The sequence below is a fragment of the Meriones unguiculatus genome, chromosome 14 (genome assembly GCF_030254825.1).
Source record: "Meriones unguiculatus strain TT.TT164.6M chromosome 14, Bangor_MerUng_6.1, whole genome shotgun sequence".
NCBI lineage: Eukaryota > Metazoa > Chordata > Mammalia > Rodentia > Muridae > Meriones > Meriones unguiculatus.
In genome coordinates, this window is record NC_083361.1 from 72908840 (window position 1) to 72918572 (window position 9733).

The 9733-nt window shown below is 40.4% G+C and overlaps 1 protein-coding gene across 1 annotated transcript; it reads right to left on the minus strand.

Moving 5' to 3' along the window:
• Positions 1 to 5906: 5906 nt before the first annotated feature.
• LOC110562299 (olfactory receptor 6F1-like) lies at positions 5907 to 6931 on the minus strand. The gene has a single exon (XM_021659022.2). It carries the CDS (start codon positions 6909 to 6911, stop codon positions 5952 to 5954), a length of 960 nt encoding a protein of 319 aa, XP_021514697.1. The 5' UTR covers positions 6912 to 6931; the 3' UTR covers positions 5907 to 5951.
• Positions 6932 to 9733: the final 2802 nt, after the last annotated feature.

The window sequence follows — 9733 nt, forward strand, 5'->3', positions numbered from 1 at the left end:
TGTGATCCACCATATTAACAAACTGAAAGAAAAAAACCACATGATAATCTCCCTAGATGCTGAAAAAGCCTTTGACAAAATCCAACATCCATTCATGTTCAAAGTATTGGAGAGATCAGGGATACAAGGCACATATCTAAACATAGTAAAGGCGATATACAGCAAGCCTATAGCCAACATCAAACTGAATGGAGAGAAACTTAAAGCAATCCCACTGAAATCAGGGTCAAGACAAGGCTGCCCACTCTCTCCATATCTCTTCAACATAGTTCTGGAAGTCCTTGCTAGAGCAATAAGACAGTTGAAGGAGATCAAGGGGATACAAATTGGAAAGGAAGAAGTCAAATTATCACTACTTGCAGATGATATGATAGTATACGTGAGTGACCCCAAAAACTCTACCAGGGAACTCCTACAGCTGATAAACACCTTCAGCAAAGTGGCAGGATACAAAATTAACTCAAAAAAAATCAGTAGCCTTCCTGTATACAAAAGACAAAAGGGCTGAGAAAGAAATTAGGGAAACAACACCCTTCACAATAGCCACAAATGACATAAGGTACCTCGGAGTAACCCTAACCAAGGAAGTCAAAGACTTGTATGAAAAATTTTCAAATCTCTGAAGAAAGAATAAGAAGAAGATATGAGAAGATGGAAAGATCTCCCATGCTCATGGCTTGGCAAGATTAACATAGTAAAAATGGCCATCTTACCAAAAGCAATCTACAGATTCAATGCAATGCCCATCAAATTACCAACACAATTCTTTACAGACCTGGAAAGAAAAATTCTCAACTTCATGTGGAATAACAAGAAACCCAGAATTGCTAAAACAATCCTCTACAATAAAAGATCTTCCGGAGGTATCTCCATCCCTGATCTTAAGTTGTACTATAGAGCAACAGTTTTAAAAACTGCATGGTACTGGCATAGAAACAGAATGGTGGATCAATGGAACCGAACAGAGGACCCAGAAATAAACCCACACACTTATGGACACTTGATCTTTGACAAAGACGCCAAAACCATACAATGGAAAAAAGATAGCATCTTCAACAAATGGTGCTGGTCTAACTGGATGTCTACATGTAGAAAAATGCAAATAGATCCATACTTGTCACCCTGCACAAAACTGAAGTCCAAGTGGCTCAAAGACCTCAATATAAAACCAGACACATTAAATCGGCTTGAAAAAAAAGTGGGAAATACCCTAGAACTCATTGGTACAGGGGAAAACTTCCTGAACAGAACACCAACAGCACAGGCTCTAAGAGCAACAGTCAATAAATGGGACATCATGAAACTGAAAAGCTTCTGCAAAGCAAAGGACACCATCATCAAAACAAAGCGACCACCTACAGATTGGGAAAGAATCTTCACCAACCCTTTATCTGACAGAGGACTCATATCCAGTATATATAAAGAACTAAAGAAGATGAAAAGCAGCAAACCAAGTAATCCACTTAAAAAATGGGGAACAGAGCTAAACAGAGAATTCTCTGTAGAGGAATATCGAATGGCAGAGAAGCACTTAAAGAAATGCTCAACCTCACTAGCCATTAGGGAAATGCAAATCAAAACAACCCTGAGATTTCACCTTACACCCATGAGAATGGCCAAGATCAAAAACTCAAGTGACAACACATGCTGGAGAGGTTGTGGAGAAAGGGGAACCCTTCTCCACTGCTGGTGGGAATGTAAACTTGTACAACCACTCTGGAAATCAATCTGGCGCTTTCTCAGACAACTAGGAATAGCGCTTCCTCAAGATCCAGCCATACCACTACTGGGCATATATCCAAAAGAGGCTCAAGTACACAAAAAGGACATTTGCTCAACCATGTTTATAGCAGCTTTATTTGTAATAGCTAGAAGCTGGAAACAACGCAGATGCCCCTCAACTGAAGAATGGATGCAGAAATTGTGGTACATCTACACAATGGAATATTATTCAGCAATGAAAAATAAGGAAATCATGAAATTTGCAGGTAAATGGTGGAATCTGGAAAGGATCATCCTGAGTGAGTTGTCCCAAAAGCAAAAAGACACACATGGTATATACTCACTCATATTGACATACAACATAGGACAAACCCACTAAAACCTGTGCATCTAAAGAAACTAAGCAAGAGAGAGGACCCTAACTAAAATGTCCAATCCCCATCCGGAAAGGCAAAGAGGATGGACATCAGAAGAAGAAGAAAACAGGAAACAACCTAGGAACCTACCACAGAGGGCCTCTGAAAGCCTCTGCCCTTCAGACTATCAAAGCAGATGCTGAGCCTGATGGGCAACTGTTGGGTCGAGTGAATGGAATTTTAGGTAAGAACTGGGAAATAGTAAGAGCTGGAGAGGACAGGGTCTCCACAAGGAGAGCAACAGAACAGGAAAATTTGAACACAGGGAACTTCCCAGAGACTCATACTCCAACCAAGGACTATTCATGGAGATAACCCAGAACCCCTGCACAGATGTAGCCCAGGGCAGTTCAGAGTCCAATTGGGTTACATAGTAATGGGAAGAGGGACTGCCTCTGACATAATCTGATTGGCCTGCTCTTTGATCACCTCCCTCTGGGGGGGAGCAGCCTTACCAGGCCATAGTAGAGGACAATGCAGCCACTTTTGATGTGAACTGACAGACTAAGATCAGAAAGGAGAGGAGAACCTCCCCTATTAGTGGACTTGGGGAGTGGCATGCAAGCAGAGGGAGGAGGGAGGGTGGGATTGGGAGGGGAGGAGGGAGGGGCTTATGGGGGGATGCAGAATGAATAAAGTGTAATTAATGAAAAATTTTAAAAAAAGGGAAAAAATAATTTAAGAACCTTAAATGACTTTCAAAAGTGGAGGAAAACATGGAGTTAGTCAATTGGCATGGAGCACGTCTCGCCCCTGGGGGCAATGGTCTCCTGAACCTACTCAGACCTCGGACACCACCACTGCTAGTTCTAGACCTGACGCAGGATGTTCCAACGAGGGGGTTAAGGCTTCTCATAATATTTCCTATAAGCCCACACCTGTTTGTCTATATCCCCCATTTTTATTCTTTATTAGCCAGATAGAGCCAAGTAATTGTGGTGATGATACTTGCTTTTTTGCCCAATGCTGGAATGCTAGTAAATTTAGGTATGCCCTGGTTACTCGCATGCCTCACTGGGTGCCTGTGCCCGTTGATGCCCCTCACGCTATGACTCTCTTCAGACAGAAAAGGGATCTTGGAACTACAGACACCATTGTTACTACCATCTCATTGGCGGCTGTTGGAGCTACCACCGGGGCATTAGCCATGAGTCATACTGGGCAGACTGCTCAGACCCTGAACAATCATTTAGCCAATGTAGCTCATGCCTTAGTTGTACATAAAGGAATTAATGGTCAACTAAAAGGAAGCTTGATGGTGTTCAATCAGAGGATTGACCTCGTGCAGGAGCAAATTGATACCCTATGGCAAATCACTCAACTTGGCTGTCAATGAAAATATGCTGGACTTTGAGTCACTAGCATACAACATGAGAATTTTTCCTGTGCTGCAAATCTGTCTAAACAATTGTCGAGCTATATTTTAGGTAATTGGACTGGAGAATTCGATACTACGATGGAGCAGCTGAGAGTGGCCATTGTCACAGTAAATTCTACCAGAGTGGACGCAGGACTAGCCACAGGATTATCACCATGGATTGCTGCAGCCATGAATCATCTGAAGGAATGTGCGGGCATGGGAGCGTTAGCAGGCCTTCTGGTGTTGGTCTCCTTGGTTTGCCTGTGGTAAATATGCAAGATTAGAGTCTCACAACAGTGTGATGCAGCCTTGATCATTCAGGCCTTTACAGCCATTGAAGCAGGACATTATCCCCAAGCATGGTTGGATACCATAAAAAGCTAAAATGTTACACTCAGGATGCGAGGCTAAGCACTGCACTCAGGGTCAGCCGCTTTGGACCCAGAGAAGAGCATGTCTGGTTGCATGCGGGTTGATGCCCCAGGTCCCGCCTCTGAGAAAAAGGTATCGGACGGGTCTGATGCTCTTTGGGTGGATGACACCTAAACGAACATAGGTACAAAGTCCCAATTTATTTCTAATATCAGAGATCAGACCTCTACTCTTGCCTGATGCATCTAAAACAAAAAGGGGGAACTGTAGAGAGCTGCGGAATGCTATGCCTTAAAGATGGAGCTGGTTTCTGCCTTCCACCTTCCCGATGGTGAGTGCTCTCTGTCACGAACAATTCCACATTTGGCTAAGGCTGAGGATCTGGCTTGCTTCCATGTATGTGGACCTATCTGCATTGCCCACGTGGCACGCCTGGGTTGACTACCCAGAGGCTATTTAAGCTGTGGGCTGGCTTTCCCCAGGGTCCGAGGATTGTTCAAGGTTTCTGAATAAACTGCATTGAAAAAAAAAGTTTTATATTCCAGAAAGATTTTATGCTGGAGTTCAAAATAATGTATTTCAAGCATTATCATGTGCAAGTTGCTGTCACTTTATCATATTCTCTTAATTGCCTAAAATAGTTGCTCTCATGCAACTATTGCAATAGTTGCTCTCATGCAATCAAATCAACGGGTGATTTGCTGCACTACAGATAATCACTCTGTGTCTAGCGTAGCATCTTTTTATTTTCTCATAGGTGCTGATGCTGCTCAGTCAAGGCTCTCAGATGTCAAAGATACAGCACGAAGCTTTTATGTGAACACTCACCATAAAGAAGTTTGTGATTTACTTCTTCTGTCACCTTGCCATCTTTGTTGTTCCTAAGCTGCACTAAAATAATGAAAGCCATAAAGATTCTCAATTTACAGAGAATATCCCTATAAAACTATGGAAATCTATATATCTCTATAAGAATCAAATTATTTACTTTTCTTTTTTTGATAGAGGATCTTGCTATGTTGCATAAAATATAATTGTCCTGACTCAGTATCTTAGGAAGATAATATTGTGGGTGTGAACTGCTGAAATTAATATTTACTGAACTCATTGTTTGCATGAACACTGTATAAGAATCTAAGCGATTAAATGGTTACTTAAGCTTGTTAAATATTCCATGATTATACTATCCTATGCTAAGCCTTTAAAAATGTTTGAATCATGGAACCCTTACTAATGTTTTAAATTCTATTTATTTATTTATAATTTCACATTACTCAGAAAAATCATATTTATTTAGTATTTTTGTAGTAAAATTATCTAGTTAACAAATAATTGCAAAAGCTTTAAAATAGTGTCTATTTCACCTTGTGTTTAGTAAAAGTTTTTGAATGTATGTATGTTTGAGGTATTTTAATTAAGTTTCCATTAGTCTCTTAGATGGAAGAATATGCTTCATTTATTACAAACTTAATGGACTAGACTTGCTTTAAAATATTCAGTTGGAATAAACCAATTGTGAAAGGTTTATTGACAAAATCTTCCATAGTTTACCCTCTTTATCATTTTGATATTGTATTAAATATTATAAATAAAACAGCTATAAAATAACTTTTCCTCTGTGGCCTGGTAAGGCTGCTTCCCCCTCAGGGGGAGGTGATGAAAGAGCAGACCCATCAGTTCATGTCAGAGACAGTCCCTTTACTAGGTAACCCACTTGGATACTGAACTGCCATGGGCTACATCTGTGCAGGGGTTCTAGGTGTGCAGCCACTCCTGATAAGGCCTGATAGACTAGGATCAGAAGGAAGAGGAGGAAGACCTCCCTATCAGAGCACTGGGGGAAGGGCTTGGGTTGAGAAGGAGGGAGGAAGGTGAGATTGGGAGGGGAGAAGGGAGGGATCTACAGGGGGGATACAAAGTGAATAAACTGTAATTAATAAAAATTTTAAAAAGTAACTTTTCAGTAGCAGTTTGCTGAAGTAGTCATGTCAGAGTTCCATTTGTAAAACCAAATTCAAATACTTACCATGATTAAATGAGGCCTGAGCCTCCCATCCAAACAGAACATAATTGTTGCATTCTCAAAACTCATGCATGTTTCTGCTCAGTAGAACGCTCTTTTGTGCTAGAAACTTCTGGAAAGCTTTCGTCACATCTTTGTTTCTCAGGGTATATATGAGAGGGTTGACCAATGGGGTGATCACACAGTAGAACACGGAGACCACTTTGCCTATTGTGAAATTGTACTTGGATGGAGGTCGGACATAGGCGAAGATTATGGTTCCGTAGTAGATGGTAACCACCGTGAGGTGGGAGGCACAAGTTGAGAATGTTTTCTTCCTGGCAGCTCGAGAAGACAGCTTGATGATCGTAACCACGATGTTGCCATAGGAGCTCATTGTGAGGAGGAAAGAACTGAGAATCACCACAGAGCTGCACGTGTAACCCAACGCCTCCACCAAGAATGTGTCTGAGCAGGACAGTTTAAAGATGGGGTCAGAGTCGCAGAAAAAATGGTTGATTTTCTGTGGGCCACAAAAGTTCAGCTGAGAGATGAGTATGGTGGGTAGCAGAGGCGCGATGAAGCCCCCAATCCAAGACCCAGCTGAAAACCTCAGACAAATGTGCACGCTCATGAGAAGGGAGTAGTGGAGAGGACGGCATACGGCCACGTGCCGGTCGTAAGCCATAACTGCCAGCAGGATGCACTCCGTGGCTCCCAGGGAGAAAAAGAAGTAGTACTGAGCAATACAGCCTGCTACAGGAATGGTGACAACCTTTGCGACACAGGTGGCCAGCAACTTGGGCACCGTGGCTGTCGTGTACCAGATCTCCAGGAACGACAGGTTTCCTAAGAAAATGTACATGGGTTTCTGTAGCGTGGAATCCATCAGAATGAGAAAAATGATGAGGGTGTTTCCCATGAGAGACAGCAAATAGATGGTGAAAAATATCACAAACAGTGAGAGCTGCAGCGAGGAGGAGCCTGGAAATCCTAGGAAAATAAACTCTGTCACTGCTGTTCGGTTTGTTACATCCATATCTCATCTTCACTGCCCTGGTCCTTAGCAACCAGAGGAAATGAAGGCTGTTAGAAACCAAACTGACAATGTTGCGTACCATAGGAATGGATCATTTCACTTTGTACTGAAAATAAGTATCTAATGTAAATATTTTAATCATCTGCCTCTTCAAAAGAGAGAAAAAAAGTAAAGAGGTAGCACAACTATCATTGTCTCACTCAGGTTGTAGGGCATAGATAGAACCCTAATAACTTGACCGAAAAACAAAGGAAGAACATGACCTTGCCTGACACTGAAGAAATCATTCCCTAGTGTGCCGATATGAATGATACAGTTGCTGGAAAAGGCCTCCACAGCTAGACCGTGCACCCTGTAAAGAGAAAGGGCTATATGCAGTTTTAAATGTATAGTCTTTATTTATATATGAATTGGAGAAAGATAAAGACATGAGTTAGACCATACGTTATATTTATGAATGTTCATTTAATTATCCTGATCTCTAGCTTAGTTATGTTTAGGATTTTTGCATCTTCCTGTTTTCTGACATTGATCAGAAACGAATTTTATGAAAGTGAGAATTCTTGTCATTAGATGTATTAGAATTCACCATGGACATATTCACGTACAGCATACGTTACACTTTTATCTACATCTAAGTGGAATACAAAGTTAAAATAACTTCATAGTCCTAATAAATATTCTTATATACGTCAAATATATTTTTAAAATTAGGAACTCTTTATAATAAATATACTGAGTATATACCTCCTATCACAATGAAAGAAGAAGCAGAACTAAAAAAAAAAAAGAGTTATTTTGCTGTCTGTCTGCAGGTTCTTATTTCAAACTTTTCTGGAGGTTTTGAGCTATAACACTACATTGAAAAACTATATGCCTGCTGGATGCTGTAAGTTTATTACTCAGATTCTGTGATTAATGTAGAGGAGAATGTTACTGGGAAGATTCTTTTCAGACTTTGTTAAAAAGCCAAGTAATAGTATTATGTTGGTAAGATTTCATTTGCCCCCATTTGAACCTATAAATATTAATTTCTAAAAAATGCTGAGGATCTATAGCAAACATTGTATTTTCAGGATATAACCTCATTCAAAAACTTTTGAGAAATTAAGTAGAACTTGTAATTCATGAAAACATTTTGTTAAAAATAAATTGAACTAACTTTTAAGTGTCTATATATGTTTAAAGCTTGCTTTTTAATAATAATATTAATTGAATAGTGAAGCATCTTTTGGGGATATGCACAGGAGTGGTAAAGCTGGTTCTTGAAATAGTGCTATTCCCAATTTTTTGAGAAAGTGCCAGATTGATTTCCAAAGTGGTTGTACGGACATTTGCTTAACTATGTTCATAGCAGCTTTATTTGTAATAGCCAGAAGTTGGAAACAACCTAGATATCCCTCAACGAAGAAATGGGTACAGAAATTGTGGTACATTTACACAATGGAATACTACTCAGCTATTAAAAACAAGGAAATCATGAAAGTTGCAGGCAAATGGATGGAAGATCATCCTGAGTAAGGTAACCCAGAAGCAGAAAGACATACATAGTATATACTCACTTATAAGCAGAAATTAGCCATATAATATAGGGTAAACATACTAAAATCTACAGACCTAAAGAAGCTAAGCACTAAAGAGGACCCTAGGGAGGATGCTTAAATCTCATTCAGAATGTCAAACAAGATAGACACCAAAAGCAGTGGAAGAGAGGAAACAGGATGGGAGCCTACTAGAGAGGGTTCTCTGAAAGGCTCCACCCAACAGGGGTTTTAAGGAGATGAGACTCACAGCCAAACTTTGGGCAGAGAGCATGGAGTCTCATGGAAGAGAGAGGTGGAGATAGAAGGACATGGAGGGGACAGGAGCCCCACAAGGAGACCAACAAAGCTAAAAAAATATCTGAGCCCAGAGGTTCATGCAGAGACTGATACACCAAGCAAGAACTATACATGGAGAGGACATAGGCCCTTACTCAGATGTAGCCAATTGGCAGCTCAGTCTCCATGTGGGTTCTGGAGTGGAGCAGGGGCTGCCTCTGTCATGAACTCCATTGCCTGTTCTTTGATCACTTGCCCCTTGTGGTGCAGCTTTGCCTAGCCACAAAGGAAGAGGATCCAGGCAGTCATGATGTGACTTGACAAACTGATGGCAAAGGAGGAGAACTCTCCCTTTCAGTGGACTAGGGGAAGGGAATAGGGGGGAAGAGAGAGGGAGGGTGGGACTGGGAGGAGCTGAGGAAAGAGGCTTCAATTGGGATATATAATGAATAAATTGTGAAAAAAAAGAATATTATTAATATTTATTCTATTTATAAAGGCCAAATTCCAATGTGATTTTAATTGTTTTAGGAGAATGATATTGTAGTTTTCATTTTACCATTATGAACATAAACTACAGTATTTTTTGAAAAATTAAACAAAATTTGCAAATGAAATCAGACTGATGTCAAAGACCATATTACTTTACTAAAAGATATAATCATTCTAAGTCTGCCCTTACGAATGAGAGGAGAGCACATTCTCCAGCTGATGTAAGAAAACAAAAAGGAACTGGAAGACAGAGAAAATTAATTCAAAATCAATGAAGTCATCTATGAATGCAATACTCAAATATAAAAAGCAACTCGTACACAGATGTGTGTTTTTAATGTATGGTATAGAATCATTCACTCTACACACAAAATGCATACAGGAGGAAGAATATCGTCTCGCATTAACAGCATGCTCAAAACCGCAAAAGTCCTACTGGCGGTTATTTGGATGAACCCTCCGTTACCTGCAGAAAACTGAGGAATGACAAGTACAGTTCCTTCTCTAGTG